Source organism: Paralichthys olivaceus, chromosome 9 (genome assembly GCF_024713975.1).
Source record: "Paralichthys olivaceus isolate ysfri-2021 chromosome 9, ASM2471397v2, whole genome shotgun sequence".
Lineage (NCBI taxonomy): Eukaryota > Metazoa > Chordata > Actinopteri > Pleuronectiformes > Paralichthyidae > Paralichthys > Paralichthys olivaceus.
Genome location: NC_091101.1, coordinates 16,526,129 through 16,547,422, shown reverse-complemented (window position 1 = coordinate 16,547,422; position 21,294 = coordinate 16,526,129). Strand labels below are relative to the sequence as shown.

Below are 21,294 nucleotides of genomic sequence, written 5' to 3'. Positions count from 1 at the left end.
AAAAACATTTATATTGTCAGAAGCTGTAAGCAGTGGCTAAAAATAATGAGTGTCTGGTGGTGCAGACATGGTTGCTCCACATCCAAAATCTAATTCACCTGACAGCCACTTCTGGACCAGAGAAGGTTGTGAAACGTCAACCACGTCCAGAATGTCCATCACTCATGATGATCCGTTCTTCCCCAGGTGTGCTCATCCTGACAGAGTCTCCAGAGACCCCAGCAAATGATGGTTTCAACCAGGTTTGTAACTTCAGTAGGACATGATTGTAAAACCATCTCAAGTAAAATTGTAAAATTGGGATGTTGTCATTTTAATCTGGAAAAAACACAGATTATATTTGTGTAAAGGTTAACACTTTTTTCACACTCATTTCTGCAAACACTAAATTTACAAGACAATTGGACTATTATTGATATAATTATAATATCAGTATTATACTGGTAGATGTATGTCTGCAGTAAAACATTTTAGTTTTTTTACATTTATTTTATTGATTTCTCAGATCATTTCATGGATCTTGATTAAAAACAATCAAGCATGTTTAAGAGATTGATTTTATGAGTTTGTGAAATTTTGGTGCAGATCCAAATAAAAACCCTGATGTGAATTGAAATGTGGTTGTGCAGTTTTGATATCTGCTGACATTGAAAGAATGTATTGTTGTTCCTGGATATTCACACAGGTCTTTGTAGGATTGGACTGTGAGTTAGTGTCTGGAGAGCAGTGCAGCCTGGCCTGCAACCTCCCAAAGTGCCCAGCTCCTCCCCCTTATTGAAAAAAAAAAAGAAAAAGTCTCAGATTTCCTCACTTCCTCTTTCCACCCTCAGGATTCTCTTCCCGTTATCTTTCACACTCCTCCTCTGCATGAAAAACTAAAACAAGGTGGGTCACTTCATGTTTTTGCTCAAACCCCTGCATTCCTCTGGACACTACTTTTTGCCTGTCTGCAGCCATTCTGCTTCCCCACAGCTTTTTCTGTCTCAGTATTCATCTGGTGTTATTTACTCTTGCTCTCTCCTCCCACGGCCAGACGTAGCCTATATAGTTTTACTGGCAATGGAGGGCACTGGACCAACAACTAGAGCAACAGCAACAGGACGAGATGGAAACCAGGAGGTGGACCAGAAGCTGCTGATGACCAGCAAACCCCTGCATCGATTTATCCAGAGGGAGCCCAGGTGTCTTGGGGTAGGACATCAAACATCGCAGGGCCACACAGAGATGAGATCATGGACAGTTATAGTCACTCATGCTCTCCGTCTTATGCATCAGTAGATTTACACAGAGCAACGGCACAAGTGTCGCTCTACTGTAGGTACAGTCAACGTCTCCTTCCTCTTCTCCTTCCTAGATTGCCATTCTGATCTTTGGCTGCGGAGAGCTCATGATGGGATTTATTCTGGCCTCTGAAAGTGTGCAAACCTCTTGTGCAATCTACATCCCCTTTTGGCAGGGAGCTCTGGTACCTATCACTCAAGTGTTTACCAGTGACATGCATTCAAATGGTTGAATATTCACTAATGACATTCACTTAATCACTATTTCAATGCATAGTTAAGAGAAGCACCTAAAATCCCCTGAAAACTGGGTGATCTTTATTTGTTAAGACTGAGATGCAATGTTTGATACCGATCTTATATTTCATGTTGGTTGTGGTTGTGTTTTTCAAGTTTCTTGTCTGTGGAAAACTGTCTATCTACACTGAGATACATCCATCCAAGAAGATGGTAGGCATACCAGTACTTTTATGTTCTAATAATGTCGTATTTAATGTCCCATCAGTCTTTCTTTTTTTCTCAATGACCCATTTAATTTTGTTGAACTCATCTTCCCCAGGTGACTGTGTGTTTGGCTATGTACGTGGTTTCCCTCTTGGGAACAGTAGTCTCCGTTGGTTTCAGGATTTACTGCTTATCCTATTTTGGCTACCTTCAATACAGGGCAAGAAACCAGGAATGGGCCCAAAACAGAATTGTGAGTTAAAGCATGGTTGGTTGGTTGTTTCGACTAAATAGATGACATTGACATGTTCACAGTGTATGAATAATTCCCCCTCTCACTTTCTTTCACTTTAGGATCAGCTGTATAGTATTGAAGGCTTACTGTTCACGTCCTCTCTGTGTGTGGCAGGGATCCTCATCTTCTTGTCTTCTGTCGCACGTTTAGCACTAAAATCCACACACACGCAGGTAATAACTTTTCTTTTTTTTCCTGACATTTTATTTAAATTATGCGATGCTCACTGAGATTAGAATTTAATTAAACCCTTTGGAGGGAGATATTTTTCTGAACCAGCACAGAAGTCAGAGTCAAACAACCATTCACTCTCACATTTACACGTATGGTCAATTAACAGTCTCCAATTAACCTAACCCCAATCTGCATGTCTTTGGACTGTGGGAGGAAGCCTGAGTACCTGGAGAAAGCCCACACAGACACAGGGAGAATATAAATAAAGACTCAGGTGGAACCAGGATTCAAACCAGAACCTTCTTGCTACTTCTTGGTGCCATAAACATATTTTTTTTACATGCTGTAAATATGATCCCCAGATGTGGTTGATAGTGTGAAATTACAGGCTCTTGAGATGTATCACAGTAATAGAAGGTCCTTCATATGATAACTAGAATCTTAGTATTTTGGCCTCGATTGGCAGCAAAAACATTTACGTCCAGATCAACAACATATGACAGAAACCAAAATACATAGGTCAGAATTAAGTACTAATGCTTATTTAAAAGAATGAATATAATTTCTAATATGATCATGTATAATATTTCATCATTAAAACAAACTAATTTGGACCTGAAACCAGCTCAAGAGCAGCTCAAGCAAAACCAATAACTTCAAGAGTCTCACACATAAAACTATGAAATAACCAGAGACATTAGCAGCCAGAGGAAGCCAGATGTCATTTATCACAACTATATCCGATACCAGCTTTGTGTCAGTCATCATTTGATCATCTTCTTGTTTCCCTGCTCCCTAACCGGCCTCCACTTCAATATCTCCAACAGGTTATTGTCCAGTGCATCCCGGCACCAGCACAGAGCGACGCAACACCGAACTAAGATCAGTCTTTTCCAATCATTACTCTACTAATATTTCATGTAGTTTTCCTGCAGTTCACGTAAACATGTCACAATTCTCGAATCTTACGCCACCTAGTGGCTTTTATTGTTATGTACATTACAACTCGACAGTATGTGTACAGTTGTCTGCAAGAAAGAAATGCATAACTGAACCACATTTGCTTTTTGTAAATCTATGTTTGAATGCACTTATTAAGGGAACACAGTAACCACTAATATATCCAGGAAGACTTAAGTGTACTTAGTGTTTAAACACTTAAAACACAACGTTATTATAGTAATCACACTGCACATTAGACTTTGAATCAAAGCCTGAAAGCTAACACTCTCACACAATCTTATATCACATGATCTTATAGTGATAAAGTTAAAGGGAAGAAAGATATTTAAATTAGAGTAAATAGATGTTAGTACCTTTTGTGTTTGCTCCACAATCACATGAAGTCCAACCATGAAGGTTTTTAATCTAATCTAAACATATCCACTCCTTAAGAATTTCAGTCATAAATTGTAGACACTTTTGGATATTTCTGACCAGCTGCATATTTTTTACAGAATGTTTAGTGACTGTGATTTAAACTGCAGCTTTTGATTGTCTGTGTGATCCTCCACTGTCCATTTACCCGAATACAATCATAATCAAAACAGCATTTGGTATATTGGAATTAATTTGGATTGGAATCTGGTTGCAGATTGTTCATGATCATTGTTAGCATATTCCTAGCTTAGCATTTGATGTATATGTTTCTATAGTTAAACATGTTCATCGACCTGACTGTGATATAAGAAGCTGGAACCCGTGGCCATCTTTTGCCTGTGAATGTGTGAAGAACAGATTTGGGCGGGGGTCACTTTTAAAGTAGCTTTTGTTCTTAGCTATTTTTGATGCAATCAATGTGATGTATGATGTTTGTTAACAAAGAATAAAAGATAAAATGATGCTCAGATTGATGATAATAGAATTACTCACATATAAATCTTTATGCATAGACAGCACTGGTGCATACAGTGCACTGTAGCTTACTAAATGGAGGATGGACTCCAGTTTTTACGCACAAGAACACTTAAAAATGATTAATCATTGATAATGACCTCACACACGCAGGTATGTGAGTGTGTGCATTTATATATTTGAATAGTTTGATTTAAAAACAGCTGATAAGCAGAAGCATTGCTTGTGTTTTTCAAAGACCAGATTTGTGCAATTCAGGCTCTAGACGTGGTTGAAGTCTCTGAATGCTTTCGTTATTTCTCCACGGTTATTGTGTAAGCATGTTGGCATCAGATCTTTTTCCTTTTCAGACTCACCTTCTCCATTTCACTCAGCCAACACGACTTTACTCCACAAGCACAGTGCAAACACATTTATGGTTTCTACAGGTGTCAAAAAGTTAGAAGTCAAGCTTTCATAATTAATGATATTTAAGACCTACTGTATGTCAAGTAAGACAGAGGAAATATCAGAGTTCCAGAATTACTTAAACTATAATTGAAGATAAGGTGAAGAGTGTACTGTGATCAATTCTGACCAGTGTGATAATGGACTATCAGTTATCAGTTCCTTAGTTTTATTACAGCTTGCTAGTATCATTGAGAAAGAGTTACAACACACAGACATCACAAACTGTGCATGTTGCCAAAATGGTTCTCTTGAAAACAGAAGTAGCATTGAATGAAAGTTTAAGACCTACCTCTGGTTCCTGTTCTACTTTTTGTTTAAAATGGAAATAGATATTATCCAAGTAATTTAAGGAACAGCAAACCAGTAAAATAAATACCTATCAAGTCCTACCCCCTAAACATTATAATACACAAGTAATATACATAGTTTGTAATAGTTTAACATGTTTAAGACTTTTAAAAGCCTAAAATTGAGATTACTGAATTTTTTGGACCCTGCAGAAACCCTGCACACTTGGTTCATATTTGCTTGGCTCCTGCTGCAAGCTAGGCACACAGTTGAGGTCAATTTGGAAGAACTGCACAGCCGCGCATGTTGGGAGTAAGGATGTTCACTGGATGCATCAACAGTGAATTTAATCACCGAGATAATCACATGGTGGTGCTAAAACCTTTCACCTCAGCCATCCTTATGATTGAGGTTGTGAAATGCTCCAAATCCCAAAAACCACACAAACCACCATGATTTGGTCACTTAATTTATTTCCAGTCATTTCAGAAGAACCGTGCAACATCACAAATCTTCCCCTGGTGTTGGTAGAACAGGGGAGACGCGTTTGGTCCATGTGCATTTTTATGAGGAGGTTTAATGTTCACAGTATTTAATAGACATAGCTGGCCGTGTGCAGAGATTGCATGGAGGCTGAGTCAGCTGAGCCGGTGGGTTTGTACTCTCCTTTGGCAGCCAGGCCATTGATCTGCAGAGAGCAACAGAGGAAGGAAGTTAGGGCAAAGTCAAATCAGTGCGTTAATAATCAGCCAAGTTAGCGGTGCCACATTAGAGCACCTGAAGAGACAAAAACCTTTTTTCAGACAACAATCATTGACCACTCAGTGTTAAGTTGTGTAATGCAAGATAAGGTTTATTTAGCAGCCAGTTCTGTGCACAGTCCACCACTACAAATTGATAAGTGAGAATTATTTATTGAGGTTAATTGGTCAGCATTAACAGCCACCCATGCCCTTTGAGACTTACCTTGGCCCTGGTGCAGAAAGCTTCCTGTGCGGCTGCCTTATTGGCAGTTTTGCCCTGCCAGGCTGCAAGAGCAGAGGCCTGGAGTGCACGGCCGTAAGAGAAGGTCAGCTTCCAGGGGCGGTGTAGGGGCACCTGATTGATGGCATTTAGGTTGAGAGAGGCCTCCTCCTCACTCTGGCCTCCAGACAGGAAGCAGATGCCTGAAGACACAAAAGACATGTTACAAGAATTTATTTTACTGAAAACCTGGTTGTCCACACATTTCAGACCCGGGAATTAACCATCAGACTGGTTTTTGCCTATAGTTCAAGTTTTTTGCTTCACTGTGAAACTGCAGCAGGTCAGAGGTCATCAGCTGAGTAGTTGGTCCTTCCTATGTTGCCCAGGACACATCAGAAAGGATACGGTCATGCGTCCCCAGGCCACCTCCGAATGTGGGCTGGGCGACTGGTTCTCACTTAGGTGCGTTTAAGCCCGATCACTTATTGAAGAAGTTAACACCAGTTCTGAACCTGTTCATAAACTAAAAGGTAGAGCTGGACTCTCACCTGGCACAGCAGCAGGGACAGTGCGCCTCAGAGCAGTCACTGTAGCCATGGCAACCTGCTGAGGGGTGTACTTAATGGTGCAGGAATGTCCAGCAGTGACCATGTTGGGCTTCAGCAGAGTGCCCTCCAGGTACACATGGTGATCAGACAGAGCCTTGTAAACAGCAGCCAGCACCTGAGGAGTCAGATTCAATATGAGACATGATTTAAACCATCATCTGCTGGGAAACGAAATATATTTTATGCTGTTGATCTTGTAATTTGGAAAACTTAGGCAGAGATGATGGTCCGACCTTTTCTGAGACATACTGGCAGCGCTGCAGGTCATGGTCTCCGTCGGGAAGAATCTCTGGCTCCACAATGGGCACCAGGCCATTCTGATAGAGTACATACAGTCACGTTAGAATGAGTGCATCACAAACAAATAACACTGAAGATGAATTCCTCTTGCTCCATGCAAAACACAAACCTGTTGGCAGATGCTGGCATATCTGGCCAGGACATTGGCGTTCTCTGCGATGGCGAGAGCTGATGGGCAGCCATCAGAGATCTTCAGCACGCACCTCCACTTGGCGAAGTCGCAACCGTCCTTCTTGTACTGGGCGCAGCGCTCCGAGAGGCCGTCAAGACCTGGAAGAAATACTCCATCACTGAATGTTGGTGGGTTCACATAGGTGTCTATAGCGTCTGGTTTTTCACATCACTTTAAAAAGCAGTACAGGTTAATCCAAGTTGTTCATGATTGAATATTCTATTGCAATCATTTTCACTAAAGAGCTTTTAATCCCAGTGCTAATAGGTGCATCATTTGCAGAAATTTGATAAAGAATTGAAATCTTGATAAAGAAAGAAAAGGTTTTCACTCCAGGTTTTGCATCTCTCGTCTATGTTACCTTGTGTGTTGGTCTCTCCATCTGTTCCATTCAGACCAGCTGTGCCTTTGTCAACCTGAAGAAATACAATCAAAAGACATTCGTTAGTCTCTAGAGCTCCACTTATTGAAAAACACAGAAATATGTGCCATCAGCTGCATTGTGACCTTGATGCCGACAACGATGCCCTTGTCCTTGATGACTTGGGGGAAGAGCTTGCCGCTGTCCGCCTTCTGGTAGAGCGTCTCGTGGAAGAAGATGACCCCACCTATGCAGTTGGAGAGGGATGGGTCGGTGGAGAAGAGGAGGTCGCGGAAGTAGCGGCGGTTCTCCTCGTTGTTCTCCACTTTGATTTTCTCGAGGCGCTTTCCCATGGTTCCTTGGGAGAAGAGGACGAAAACGTTTTTTCAAATGTTAGCTCTGCAGTCACCTCTAAGAAAAAACAATGAAAAATAAAATCACTTGAGGCTCACCCGTCGATTCATCTGCTGCCAGGATTCCCTTTCCTGGAGCCACGATCCTCTGAGCAATGTCAGAGAGCTCCTTCTTCTGCTCCGGAGAGAGGGATGGGAACTGATGAGTCATCCTGGAAAAGACAGACAAGTTACTTCACTGACAGGTGCAGAAACTCCTGAGAGCTGCAAGTGAGTATGAGGAAGATCTGATCTTTTTCTTCCACTATCAAACACAAAGGCCTGTGACATCACACCTCTCTTGCGTCACCTCTGTAAATATTTGGCCTGCGTGGTTGAACTTTGGCCTTTATACAGATAAGTTCTGCAGCTTGATGTGCAAAAGAAGTTCACAGTTCACTTCAAGTTGTTGACTACATGCCCCCCCCCCCACAATGTTTTCTGCAGATGAAAGCAGTAATATGGCCACAGCGAGGTTTAAAACTGAAGATTATGAGCAGCACTATTCAATAAGTGATTGTGTGGAGGAGGTTGACACAAGCGGATGTTTGTTTCACTCGGTGTATTTGCACAAAGCAAAGTCGTGCTGCTGCAAGAGTCAGTGGAGAACACGCTGTGACAATAGACGTACAACCAGAGGTGAACAGTAACTAAGTACAGTTCTTGAAGTTCTGTACTCAAGCATGCATTTAAATAAAGTATTATACCTTTTACTCCACTACATTGGTCTAACAGCTTTAGCTACTTGGAAGATGTCAGTCTAAACCATGTATCTCCAGATGTGTTACTATTGAACGTTTGCGATGAACTGTTTTTACGCAAAAAAGAAAATCATAAATCAATGCTTTCAAAAGCCACTTGGATCAGCTGGAAAATCCGTCCTCACAAAGCTGAACACAGAATGTTTTCTGAGCAAAAGTTTACTATTTAGAGGAAATTCACAATTTACGCAGCAACAGAAATATTATATACAATAAAAGTAGAAATATTTATATATGAGATGGTGCATTGCTGTAGGTTGAACTACCAGGGATATAAAGTACTTCAAATTAGCTCAAACATCTACATCAGAAAAATGCCACATACAAATAAATGGAGCAGGAATATTACATATAACATTTTACTGCACTTAATAACTTTACTTTTACATACTTTAAGTACATTTTGCTGAAAATGTTTTTTTTCTTTGTAAGGCTTTGAATGCAGGACTTCTACTTTGTAAAGGAACGTTTTAAACGTGTGGAAATAGTACTTTAACTGAAGTAAATGATCTGAACACTCCTGTGATACCACCACCAACCCGTGCTGCAAAAGAAATAATCGATCAGCCCGATCGGTCAGTGTAACTCAATCACACGATCTTAAAGAGCTGTTCGTCCAGTTCTGTAAACTTGTGCAGCTTGGATCAATATTTACACCGTGCGGCTCCTCTGCTGCGCAAACATGAGGAAACTGGAGAGATGCACGTCACTCCTGCAGGAGTGTGGAGAGGCCACGTCAATCTGAAACTTTTAAAAGTGCAAGAGAATAACATTTTCTTACCTGAGAGTTATGATCGAACGGCAACAACAGAAATCGCTTCGGCAGCCTCCCGGTGAATGAGAAGGCCGAACACGGGACCCGGGGCTCTATTTATCGGCTGCTCGGTGGCTGCGTCCTGGGGAGGAGGCGCTCGTGATGTGGCGGGGGCGTGGGGCCGCTGCGTAACGCAATTGGCCCGGTCAGAGGAGACAGAGAGGGGCGGGTGGTTCCTGTGGTGGTGTGGCATCAATGTGCGCTTTTGTGTTTTTTTGTGTGTGTGGACGTTTTTTGTTTTTTTTTTGGGGGGGGGGGGGGGGGGGGGGGGGGGGGGGGGGTGTCATACAGGGAGAAAGAGAAAGACAGTGTGTGTGTGTGTGTGTGTGTGTGTGTGTGTGTGTGTGTGTGTGTGTGTGTGTGTGTGTGTGTGTTGAGAGCAGGAAGGAACATGATGTTTCGTTCGTCTGGAGAGAGAGTGGAGGTTTGCATCACTCAGATCTGACACACCTCCTGGTTTTTATATTCTCTGCAAATTGTTGTGGCTCTAAGAGGAACCATGTAATGTGAGAGGCCTGTTGCAAAATGCTGCAAGTCAGGTTTCTTTTGTGCTGCTCAAAGTGTGGATCGCAGCAGCATGTATCATAACAGTTTGTACTTTCCAGTGCTCTCAACAAAGTCAGAGAATGGAGTTGATTCAGTTTGTTATGGCCCAGATTTGGCCCCCACTGCCACACTGTCATCTGGCCCACGTACCACATGGAGTGATTGGCCCAGATCTGCGCCACAAGTGTGCCACAGCAATATGCCATGTCAAACCAAAGGTGGCCCAAATCTGTTTTGTGCTATTAGATTAGATGTGCCACTTTACGTTCACATCCGGATTATTATCCAGATTTTAAACTCAGGTTCAACTTTTATAACTGTGCAATATTCCTTTTTTGTCAGTGCAATCTCCAGTTAAATGCTGGGCCCTTGTGACTGATTTTTATTCTTTATAACGGGAGATATTCTCTATGTAGTTTCATTAAACAATTACAGGAACATGTTCCCATTCATTTGAAGTACTCTATTCATGCCGCTAACTAGTTATACAGTATATGGCTAAAAACTGTTTTTTCACGCTGTTTTGTTTACCAGCCTCATGCGTCACATTGCTTGTCATGTAGAAACAGCTCTCACATCGATCGCTGAAAATGAACCAAAAAAACATGAGTCCGTGACTGACCTCAGCAGACAGGGATATTTGAACACATGTGCAGGGCTGGATCACACAAATAATGACAAGCGTGATTTTACACAACCTGGACTCTGCACCCAGTGCAATCTACCTTACAATGCCGCTGATCAGAGTTCAGTCCCTGTCCTTGAGTTTCCGTTTACATAAGGACCGGGAGTCAGAACAGTGCAAGATCTTGTCTAGACAAGTTAACTTACCCCAAAGTATTTGAACTGCATTAAAAAGATTGCACAGCAGGAAGGCTCATATGAATCCATGGATCAGTGTGAGGGCAATGTACAAAAGTGTTTCATCCATGTTTCTGAGATCAGGGCATATTCGTTGTTTCATAAAAAAAAGGAAATCCTCCATGTGCATTAAAAAAAATTAATTTAGCTGCACACTTTGCACTTTCTTTAGTTATTACATGATGTTTGAGAATTAGTGCTTTTGTTGAACTGCACTGTATACTACAGGGCAGGATTACCTACAGCACAAAGCAGACAAGCAGCAGGCAGAGGGGCCTTGATTTGGGATCTTATCAGTGATTCAGATATAAGTTTCTTTTTGGTGCTTTGATTTCATCAAAAAGAGTTCGTACACTCAAGTACAATGTTGAGTGGTCACTTACAGTGACAATGACAATAAAGACTTATCTTATCTTATCTTAATTCTTCCAGTATTATCACATGATTCTATCTTGTAGAAGGAATCACATTATTATCACCTACTCATTTGTTAGGCACAAGCAGGTTATATTTGAGTGCAAGCCATAGACCGTATATAAAAGAGGTGCAAGCACAGGGTTTTGAGTGAGAACATAACGAAATCATCTAGTCTTACTCTCCAACTGAAAGACACCACTCTTGAATAATGATTAAACTTGAACCTGGAGGCAACACAGGTCATGTTGTTACCCTCCCGGCCAGCAGGGGGCGCAGAACCGCGGAGAGGGTAGTCCCACTCTACACCGCTAACGATTCCGTTTCCGAGAGGCGAGAAGCCGCAACATCAACATCCACAGACACATTCACCGAAATAACAGAAAACTGTTGAAATTAAACAAAGGTGAGTTTTCGGTGTGATGAGTTGGTTTTTTTGACAACATGAAAGAGTAAATACATCGACGCGTCGGTTCAGAATCGTGTTTTCTGGACGTTAAAAGCATTTACATCTGGTGTTAGCAGACGGCTAACGTTAGCATGCCGCTTCATTGGCTCGTTTAATCAGCTTGTTTGTGCTTTTAAAACGTTACAGCGCTTGAATGTTGGTTTGTTTCTATCAACAGTCCTTACGTGAGGAGACAAGGCTTCGTAGCAAACACGAATGACGGTGTCTCCGGCCACTTTGCGTCTTATACATCCAGCACTCCCTGGCGTTGTCGTCCAAACCACCTGGATGAGATGCTAGCCGTTAACTGTCTGCTGCTTGTGGTTTCAAACGTCTCTCCGTTTGTTTCAGGTGTCTGAGGATGTCGGGACAGAAACGTCCTGGTGACCCGAGCGGCCCCTCGTCCTCCGGTGCGCCCTCAGAGAAGCGGAGGGAGAGGGAAGGAGAGGACGGAGGTCCCGGTGTCAGCGCCGCTGCCGGGGGGAGCACCGCGGTGGAGACGGTCATCAAACTGGGAGGGGTGTCAAACTCTGTGAGCTGCTCTCTCACCCCCCACACTGTCAATACGATACTAACACCAGGGGTGTCTCTGTGTTTGTCTGCTCCCATTTTTTGATTCTCATGTTTGAATCATTTGTTTTACAGGAAGAACAAGACATCAGAGCTCTCCAGGCTAAGAACCGAAAGTTGGGAGAAGCCCTTGATCAAAGACAGGTAAAAAAAAAAGTCCTACTATTTCTTACAGCTTGTACAGGAAGCTGAACTAGCATCACCTCTTGTTTTGAGGTTAGACTCATTGCTTGTTGATTTGCAGGTGATTGAGGACGAGTTGCGAGAGAGAATCGAGAGGCTGGAGACCCGGCAGGCCACCGATGATGCCAGTCTGCTGATCCTCAATAGATACTGGAACCAGGTAAACACTCACTGGTCCAGACTTAAGAGCAAAGCATTACTATTGGTATCCATGCCAATGAAGGTAAATAAGTCAAAGTGTTATTTTATTCTCTGCTTTCAGTTTGATGAAAACGTCCAACTGATCACCAGGCGTTATGACCAAGCAAGCATCGAACCTGAGAAATCTCCGGGGGCTGAGGGCCGGAGTCTGAAGCCAGAGACTCCAGAACCTGATGGTGACTCTAACCAGGAGAGGGTTAAGGACAGAGGTGAAGACATATTGTACACAAAATCATGACTTGTACCCCTTTTCCACCAAGGCAGTTCAATAGCTGGATTCTTGAATTAGTTATTTGTGTTTCTACAGCCAAAGAACACCAACACTTTGCTGGGCTACAAGAAAGAACTGCTTATGTTAGGGGCAAGGGGCAGGATTTACAGTGACCAACCATAATTTTGCGACTACAAAGTAAAAAACAGGTTGTGTAGTCTGCAAAGGAGATTGAATAGTTTAAACTGTGAATGCTAAAGAGAAGCAGCAGTGGTCTGTGGACAAACTGCCTCCTTGTTCTGTGGTTGTCAGCTGAATTGTAGAACACACCAGAGGAAGCTTCACAAACAACATGGAAAAGAAAACAGGTTTTTCAAATGTTTCCAAGTTGAACCAACTTCAAACCAGCACCAGACATAAATAGAAGAACAGAAATAAAACCCAAAGCCATCTTTCTTTCTGTTGTCTCCCAGGCCACCAGGGAGAGACATCCAACTCCTTCTTGGCCACCCTGGCGAGCAGCACCAGCGAGGAGATGGAAGCTGAGCTTCAGGTGAGAGTGGAGTCCAGCCAGAAACAGGCCAATCGTGTGGTGGAGATCTACGAGTGTCTGAAGCGCACCGTGGACCAACTGAAGGGCGAGGTGGACCCTGGAGCTGGTGAGATATAAGGAGGGAAGATTTGCAGAGGAAGACTTGGTTGTAATGGAGTATAGCTGAGGATAAAATGTTTTTGGAAGAATTCATTTTACATGTATGCACATCATCATTATTGTTGCTTTTCTTTCTAGAGGGCAGTTTGTGGAAGGCAGCGTCAAAACTGAACTCGCTCCTGTCTAGTGAAAATGAGCGGCTACAACAGCTGACTGAGGACCTCAAGCAAAAGCACAGTCACATGACGAGCGAGGTACTAATAATATGTCCTCCTTATCCTCTGCCAAAAAAAGTTTCCTCTCAGGTCAAGCACACATTAACAGTTACAAAAATGCTAGGAAACATAATAAGTAAATCTGCTTGCAAGAGAAACCATACCGCTTTACTAATCCTCTTATGACACTTGCTTTGTTCTCCCATTTTTTCCAGTCCCGCTCTCTGGGTCGTGCAGCGAACAAAGCGGACCAACGTGTGAGTGAGCTGCAGGTTCTGATTGAGGAGCTCCAGTGGGACATGGAGAAGATCCGCCGCCGGGAAAACCGACTGAATGCACACCTGAGTGAGATACTGGAGAGGGTGAGGACTTGTGTTGGACTTAATGTCGATTACAGCGTTGTGCAAAATGTACGTTTATGTTTAAGTATGTAATAACTATTGCACCCTGTGCCACCCCAGGTGAACAGCAAAGGCTATAAGGTATGTGGAGAGGCCAGTAGCGTATGTGGGACCATTACTATTAACAAGAGAAAGGTAAGAGTTCTTTTTTTCCCCTCATAATTTTGAAAAAGAAACAATATAGTTTAATTCGATACCTTATCTTATACTTGTTTTTTTCTCTTCTGACACCAGTTTGAAGAAATGAACAGTGAGTTGGAAGAGAACCGTGAGCTGGCAGACAACCGCCTCACTGAGCTGCAGAAGCTCCAGCAAGACCTGCAAACTGTTCACCAGGAGAACAACAACATGAAGGTACTTATATGGCATTTCTCAAGTGTTTTGATCCAGGTGTTTGGAAATTGAAAATGTCATTCTTCAGAAGTAGATTGCATGAAGAATTACGGTTACCACTAAACCAAAGGACTTCTACCACCCTGATAAAAATGTAGATTTAAATGTCTGCAAATGAAAAGGCAAAAAATGTGTTGTTGAAACTTCTCTGGTGAAAAGAAAACATTATTATAAACGTAATTGAGGTCCTTTCTTGATACATTTTTTCCTAGTTTGTAATGTTTTTTTTCTTTTTGGCTACTATCTCTGCCTCTCTTAACTTTCTGTCTATTCTCAGGCGGAGCTGATGAGTCGAGCAGAGGGCATGGTGAAAGAGACTTCAGAGTATCGCTGTCTGCAGTCGCAGTTTTCTGTACTCTACAACGAGTCTCTAATCCTCAAGTCTCAATTAGATGAGACACGCGCTCGTCTCAACACTACCAGGACGGCACGCTTGCGACAGCTGGAGCACATGGAGGTGAGTTGTGTGTGTGTTTGCATCCGCGTCAGTTTCTCAGTTTCCTTCCCCACATACTCTTACTTCCCCCTATGTGTGCAGAATGATGAAGTGGCTCTGCAGAGGAAGGTTCGTACAGAGGTGTTTCAGCTGGAGGACACTCTGGCTCAGGTCAGGAAGGAGTACGAGATGTTGCGAATAGAATTTGAACAGACTCTTGCTGCCAACGAGCAAGCAGGTAACTAACAGGTTCTAACTTATAAAGAGACTGAGGTTCCTGAAAATACAGCAGATCTTAGATTGTCGTTAGATTTCTGCTGCTGTGCTAATGTGTATTTTTTCTCTTGCTTTTTTTGGTGCCTCTGACTGCCTCCACAACTCAGGTCCTATTAACAGGGAAATGCGGCACTTGATCAGCACACTGCAAACCCACAACCAGCAGATGAAGGGAGAGGTGGTGAAATACAAGATAAGACTGAGAGAGACACAAACTGAACTCAACCAGGTGTGTCAGAAGGAGACAGAAATAAACTCATGCTGTAACCACAACAAGAATTGATGTAGAAACACACTTATAGTACGTGTTATTATAAACTGTTGGAAACAGTGAAAATGGCAGAACATTACTGTAAGTCATATGTATCTGTTGCCTCTGTAGGTCCGTGCCTCAAAGGGCAGCGCCATCCTCCAGTCACAGTCAAGCTCAGAGATCGACGTTAAGGATGATACGACCTCGCCTTCGACCCCAGCCATCTCTGGAGAACCTGTAGTCAAGACTGAACCTGACAACGGCTCCTCGACACCCAGCAGCACCGGTAACCAACACCTAGTTAACAGGACAAAAACTATATATTTTATTAAGTTCTAAACAACATAAAAAACATCATTGTTATTAACCCACGTTGAGAGATATTTGATCATTCCTGTTTGACACTCTGTAGGTGCCTCAGTGAAAACAGAGCCTGGTGTGGAACCAGAGGCAGCAGTAAAAGAAGAGGAGAAAGAAGAAAAGAAAGAGAGGGAAGAAAAGAAAGACAAGGACATTATAAAGAAAGAAGAGAAAGACAGAGAGCGGGAGAAAGAGAAGGAAAAGGAGAGAGATAGGCCGACCCGCAGCAGTGGGAGCAGCAGCAGTGGGATGAAGGAAGAGAAGGAGAAGCCCGGGAGCAGTAGCCAACCAGAAGAGTCGGCTGGGGAGCGTCTGTCTGTGGTCGGAGGGTCAAAGAGGAAGGAGATGGAACAGCTGAAGATTGTCAGAGCAGAACTCAAGTAAGTCACATGTTTGGGGGTTGGTTTCTATTTGAGATGATGCTCTTTTTTAAAGAATTAACAGATAGACAAGGAGAAACTGTCATTCACGTGTCAGTATTAATCAATGCTGGGTAACTTAATTGATTACCATAAATGGTCACAAAAAGCTCTTTAAATGCATAAACTATAACTGCACACCACAAAGAAAGTATAAAAGCTGAATATTATTGTCACATAGCACATGCAGAAATTATTCAGGCCCCTCCAGTGGGTTTGGGGGATGTTTTTCCTCCATTCATTTTATTTAGTGTATTAATCGAAAACATAATGGGCTTTAATCAAAAAACTTTAAATAAAAGTGATTTTGCATGTGCAGGAAAGCCCAGGAGTCGCAGAGGGAGATGAAGCTGCTGCTGGACATGTACCGATCAGCACCCAAAGAGCAGAGGGACAAAGTCCAGCTCATGGCTGCAGAGAAAAAGTCCAAGTCCGAGGTGATGAATGCTACACAACACAGTCACCTACCTGCTGATATAGTTAAAGGTTTATTAAGTTTTAGATGTTGGCCTGTTCATTCCAGTTGATTATTTTTTTACATGTGTGGATGTTTGGATTTCTTCACGTGGTCAGACATAATGTTATACTTAAGTTAATTACTTGTAACCTTCCCATAACGATAATAGTAATATGCTGATTCCAGGGAGAGGAGCTGCGGCAGAGGCTAAGGGAGCTTGAGGAGCGGGAGAGGAGGGAGGGCAAGAAGATGGCAGATGAAGAGGCTCTGCGGAAGATCCGATCTGTGGAGGAGCAGATCGACATCCTCAACAAGAAGCTCTCGATAGCCAAACAGGTGTGTTTGGTTGTAATTGTGTTTCCTTGCACAAACCTGCTACCGGTTTCTCCTTTCGTTCTCTAACACCTAACATGCCCGTGCTCCGTCTGCAGGAGGAGGACGCACTGCTGAGTGAGATGGACGTGACAGGCCAGGCCTTCGAGGACATGCAGGAACAAAACATCCGGCTGATGCAGCAGCTCAGAGAAAAAGACGATGCCAACTTTAAGCTGATGAGCGAGCGGATCAAGTCCAACCAGATCCACAAGCTGCTGAAAGAGGAGAAGGAGGAGCTGGCAGATCAACTGCTCACCTTAAAAACTCAGGTCAGCCTTCAAGAGGAGGGGTAAAAGGATAGGGGCATGAACACACTGGTGTTTTGACATACACATAGTTAAATTGCAGTGATAACTACCTGCAGTTATTTCCTACTATCTTTGAGCTGTGAGTTTTATTTATCAACAAAAAATATTAAAAATGTTAAGATTATTAATAATCACCCCTTCACTGTTAAATACAGCTTCCGTGCCTTAGTTAATTGTTGTTGTTTTTTTGTAAAACCAAATTGTTTGCCCAGTTTTCAGTTAGTCATTTCTCACAATCCTTTTAATGTTTGTCCACTAGCATGTTATTTTATCTTTATTTCACTTTTTTGGGGGGGGGACTGTGCCCATGGACAGGTCGATGCTCAGCTGCAGGTGGTGAGGAAGCTTGAGGAGAAGGAACGCCTCCTGCAGGGCACCATCAGCACTGCTGAGAGAGAGTTGGCACTTAGGACACAAGCCTTGGACATGAACAAACGCAAGGTAACACATTATTCAGTTATGATAGCGGCTAGTTGTTACTAAAGAAAATATATCGAGTTGTACAGTATAAGGAAAAATGATATTCCCTTTGAGACTAAAGGACCTCTCTGTTGTCCTCCAGGCTCAGGAATCTGCATTGCTGTCGGAGGAGGTGCGAACTCAGCTGGAGCAGGTTCAGCAGAGGCTTGGTTTGGTCAGAGAGGAGGTGGTTGAGAACAGTATCTCCAGGGAGAAAGAGTCCTTTAATGCTCGACGAGCACAGGTAACAACACAAATGTAATGAGTATGAGTCACTTATGATCCATTGCTGTGTAAAACAGTAAAAATATCAGATGGAAAATTAGCCTCAAAGTAGATTGCATTTAATATAGGAAAAGCAGTGTCATAAGACTTGTGGGAGGAATAAAATATGCTCCTCATTGTCTAATCGCAAATTAGATTAGTGAAATGAGGAACCCTTTGATTCCTCCTCATTGTTTGTGAGCGCTCATTTTTCTTACAGCTGTTAACTCTAAATGTCTTTCAGGAGGACATCTCCAAACTTAGGAGAAAGATTGAAAAGGCCAAGAAACCAGCTGAGAAAATAAGCAATGGAGACGACATCCTAAATGAAGAAATTAATGATTACAAGGTAGGTTTTGATGATACAAAAGAATATAGAATTTTGTATTTTTTTTCCAGAGGAACAGCTCAGTTCGATGTCTCACTATGGGAGCAAGTCACACTGTGATGCTTCCCATCCCTGTCACTGTGAAAATGATACAAGGTCAGTTTAAGCTGCTTTTGGTGGAATGTTACCAGCAGAGGATAGATGTTCCCAGCTTCTTCTCACACTTTCAGTTCACTCTTAAGCGCACCAAGCTAGCTTGTCTGAACATGACCCTTATCTCCCTCCCAACCACCACGCTATTGCGCTTGCAGAGGGGGAGGAGACAACAGAGAGACTGGCCCCTCCAGTCGGAGCTAGCTCCACTTGGAACTTGATCAAGAAGGAGATGGAACCTCAGATATCCTCATGTTGGAAGAGGAAGTTAATTCCCTTGCTACATCCTCGACACACCCATTGTCACAGAGAGTATTTTTGGCTCTTTGTCGGTTTCCATGCAGCAGTGGTGTGAAGCCAAGATGTAGGGTGTTCCCACCTCAAGCAGAGCTCCTGGCACTGTGGGTTTGGTTCATGAATGGCTTGATCTGACCACTCTGGGTCTCCCACTGCTGATAATTGCCACTTTCCAAAATGCTAGAGGCTCCTCCTAAGGTCTCTATACATCTATAGTTGGAGAGCAGTCATGAAATAGTGTCACAAAGAGGGACGCATTCCATATCAGCGTTTGGTGGGAGTGATTTTTGCCTCTTTTTGTTTGGGACTTGGAGGTAAAATGAAGAGCCAGCCCCCTACTGGTGTGACATATTTATCAATGGAAAGTGAAACCATGTCTGTCTCCAAACTGCTGGTGTCCCTGTGGGATTTTTCTGTGGTTCAGGAGGTGCTGAATGTTCCTCTTTTTGACCCACTGGAGGAAGCAGACTTGAAACGGGGCTCTGAAGACAGTCTTGTTACTACCTCTGGCTTCATCTAAACAGCTTGATGATATCCAGACGCTCTTGGTGTACCCCTTGTTGGCCCAGTTTGCCCTGGGGCATGTACAGATGACATTAAAGTCCAGCCTTTGTGCCTCAAGTGGTTGGTTCATATTGTTTTGCTGATGGAAAGCAGTGATCACGCTCTTATTCAGTGCAGATTGGCTTCATTTCCTGAGTAATCCTCATACGGCAGAAACCTGTCACACTTCTCCCATTGGGTAGTACAAGTCAAGGTCTGCAGCTTCCTACAAGTTTGACACATGGCCACAGTCATGGCCTTATTTGGGGGAGTTTATATCACAGGTGCAGACTCCCCTGCTGTAGCACAGATATTTTGGGGATTTGAGGTTCTAGACATAATCTTGGGTGTTTGAGGAAAAACGAGTGAGATATCTGACAGCACAACCTTTTTTTCTTGGGTGGGCTGGAAGTTGTACACATTTAGTTTTAATAGTAGGTTGCACTGCCTGGTGTAGAAATGTACACCAATCAGCATTGTCGTGATGACACAAATTCCTGTAAGATCCCATAGTGAGACATCTCCTTCATATTACTCGATGATGATCCTGCTCCAGAGAGGTAAGTTCTTTCTCCATGTTTCCAGTCTTTGTGCTAAGATAAGATCACCAGTTGCTTCTTGTAATTTAAGACTTCATTAATCATCTCATTTAACCAGCGTCAAACTAGTGTCTAGAATTTCCTTTGACGACCAGCAGTTCCTCGTGCTTTGGATACAAGCACTAAACAAAGATCTGAGGCTAATCCAGATCAACACTTGAACAACACCCGAGTTGGGAAATTGCAGCAGTAATGTCCAGTTGTAGCTGATAAATGTCACAGAGACTGGACATAGTTATCGTTATCACTGTGGTTTCCATTAAATAGGACCACACTGTCACTGTGGTCTCACTTTTATGGCTCGGAGGGACACGGTAAAACACTTTGAACCAACTGAAGAAGATTAAACATCACACACTATATGATATAATTGTAGTCGTCTACATTCAATTTTCTGTAGCTTCACCTGCAGGATCATGGTCAGATTTTTCTTGAGATTGAATCACAAGGGTTTATAATCAGCCTTCATATCATATCGGTGGGTTGCTGACATGAGTAGGACAGTAGAGCTTGAAGTCGTGCCTCTATAATCAAGTGGCCTCACTGCTGCCCTAGATATTTCTGTCCGCTCATCACAAACCATTCATCTGAGGACAAAACTGGCTTCTCCGTTTATTGTTCAAACCATTTCCTCCCTCCCTGCCTCTCTCTCTCCCACCTCCAGGCACGTCTAACATGTCCGTGCTGCAACTCCCGGGTGAAGGACGCTGTACTGACAAAGTGCTTCCACGTCTTCTGCTTCGAGTGCGTCAAAACACGCTACGACACACGCCAGAGAAAGTGCCCAAAATGCAACGCCGCCTTCGGAGCGAACGACTTCCATCGCATTTACATCGGCTAAAGCTGCGGCCCCCCCTCCCTACCACCTCTGCAACGACTTGCAAGGAAAAGGATCAACGATTTCAGCAGTAGTACAAGCACTGCCAGGAGCATCACTGCACTCAAGGGGCTCCTCCTCTGACTACGTACTTACACATATCTGTGCATCTGCAGGATACTCAGTGTGAAATCCTCTCCTCTCGATGATTCCAGGCTCACTGGGCCGCGTTTGATGCTCTGATCTGAACGCTTTTTCAATTTTTGTTTAGTTTTGAATGAGTGAATTCAGCTCCAGTATCCACTACTGTACTGTGGGTTTTCAGATACTGGAGTGAGAAGAGAGTAGAGAAATGAGGTTTGAGTTTGAGTCACATGCTGAGGTTTGGAAAGAAATGAGTAGTACAATGCAAAAACAGCATTCCTTCCAGTGTAGTGGATGTTTGTAACATGTTGTGTATGTATATACTGTGTCCTTAATGTTTCTTTTTTTTTTCTTTTTTTATCTGCCTCTTCTTGCTCCAAACTGTTTTATCTAAAATCTCCAGACTTGATTCTGTGTAATTTGCTGTTGGCTGGTTAATAAATTGCCATCAAAAAGTTTCCTGACCTCTGCTTCCATTTCACTCTTTTTCAATCTGAGATGTTTTATCGGGATCTGGAATATTAAACTACAAATCCCAGTGAGCAGACCAGT

General features: G+C 42.9%; 3 protein-coding genes across 3 annotated transcripts; 2 read left to right on the top strand and 1 right to left on the bottom strand.

The window, feature by feature from the left end:
- Window positions 1–685: 685 nt before the first annotated feature.
- Window positions 686–4,035, top strand: LOC109624254 (uncharacterized). The gene is made up of 7 exons (XM_020078805.2): window positions 686–885; window positions 1,034–1,191; window positions 1,355–1,465; window positions 1,674–1,730; window positions 1,840–1,977; window positions 2,079–2,192; window positions 3,021–4,035. Exons 2-7 carry the CDS (start codon window positions 1,060–1,062, stop codon window positions 3,072–3,074), a joined length of 606 nt encoding a protein of 201 aa, XP_019934364.1. The 5' UTR covers window positions 686–885; window positions 1,034–1,059; the 3' UTR covers window positions 3,075–4,035.
- A 1,206-nt stretch (window positions 4,036–5,241) lies between these two features.
- aldob (aldolase b, fructose-bisphosphate) lies at window positions 5,242–9,495 on the bottom strand. The gene is made up of 9 exons (XM_020085444.2): window positions 9,127–9,495; window positions 7,645–7,757; window positions 7,339–7,550; window positions 7,193–7,247; window positions 6,769–6,929; window positions 6,593–6,676; window positions 6,300–6,474; window positions 5,752–5,951; window positions 5,242–5,473 (listed from the first exon to the last, which is right to left on the bottom strand). Exons 2-9 carry the CDS (start codon window positions 7,754–7,756, stop codon window positions 5,378–5,380), a joined length of 1,095 nt encoding a protein of 364 aa, XP_019941003.1. The 5' UTR covers window position 7,757; window positions 9,127–9,495; the 3' UTR covers window positions 5,242–5,377.
- Window positions 9,496–11,249: 1,754 nt separating this feature from the next.
- On the top strand, window positions 11,250–21,200 carry rnf20 (ring finger protein 20, E3 ubiquitin protein ligase). Its single transcript, XM_020081990.2, has 22 exons — window positions 11,250–11,386; window positions 11,780–11,960; window positions 12,074–12,142; window positions 12,243–12,341; window positions 12,444–12,591; window positions 13,067–13,252; window positions 13,384–13,499; window positions 13,676–13,822; window positions 13,922–13,996; window positions 14,096–14,215; window positions 14,532–14,711; window positions 14,793–14,928; window positions 15,074–15,195; window positions 15,349–15,505; window positions 15,632–15,959; window positions 16,318–16,435; window positions 16,642–16,791; window positions 16,887–17,099; window positions 17,454–17,579; window positions 17,701–17,841; window positions 18,106–18,210; window positions 20,446–21,200. Exons 2-22 carry the CDS (start codon window positions 11,790–11,792, stop codon window positions 20,620–20,622), a joined length of 3,084 nt encoding a protein of 1,027 aa, XP_019937549.2. The 5' UTR covers window positions 11,250–11,386; window positions 11,780–11,789; the 3' UTR covers window positions 20,623–21,200.
- Window positions 21,201–21,294: the final 94 nt, after the last annotated feature.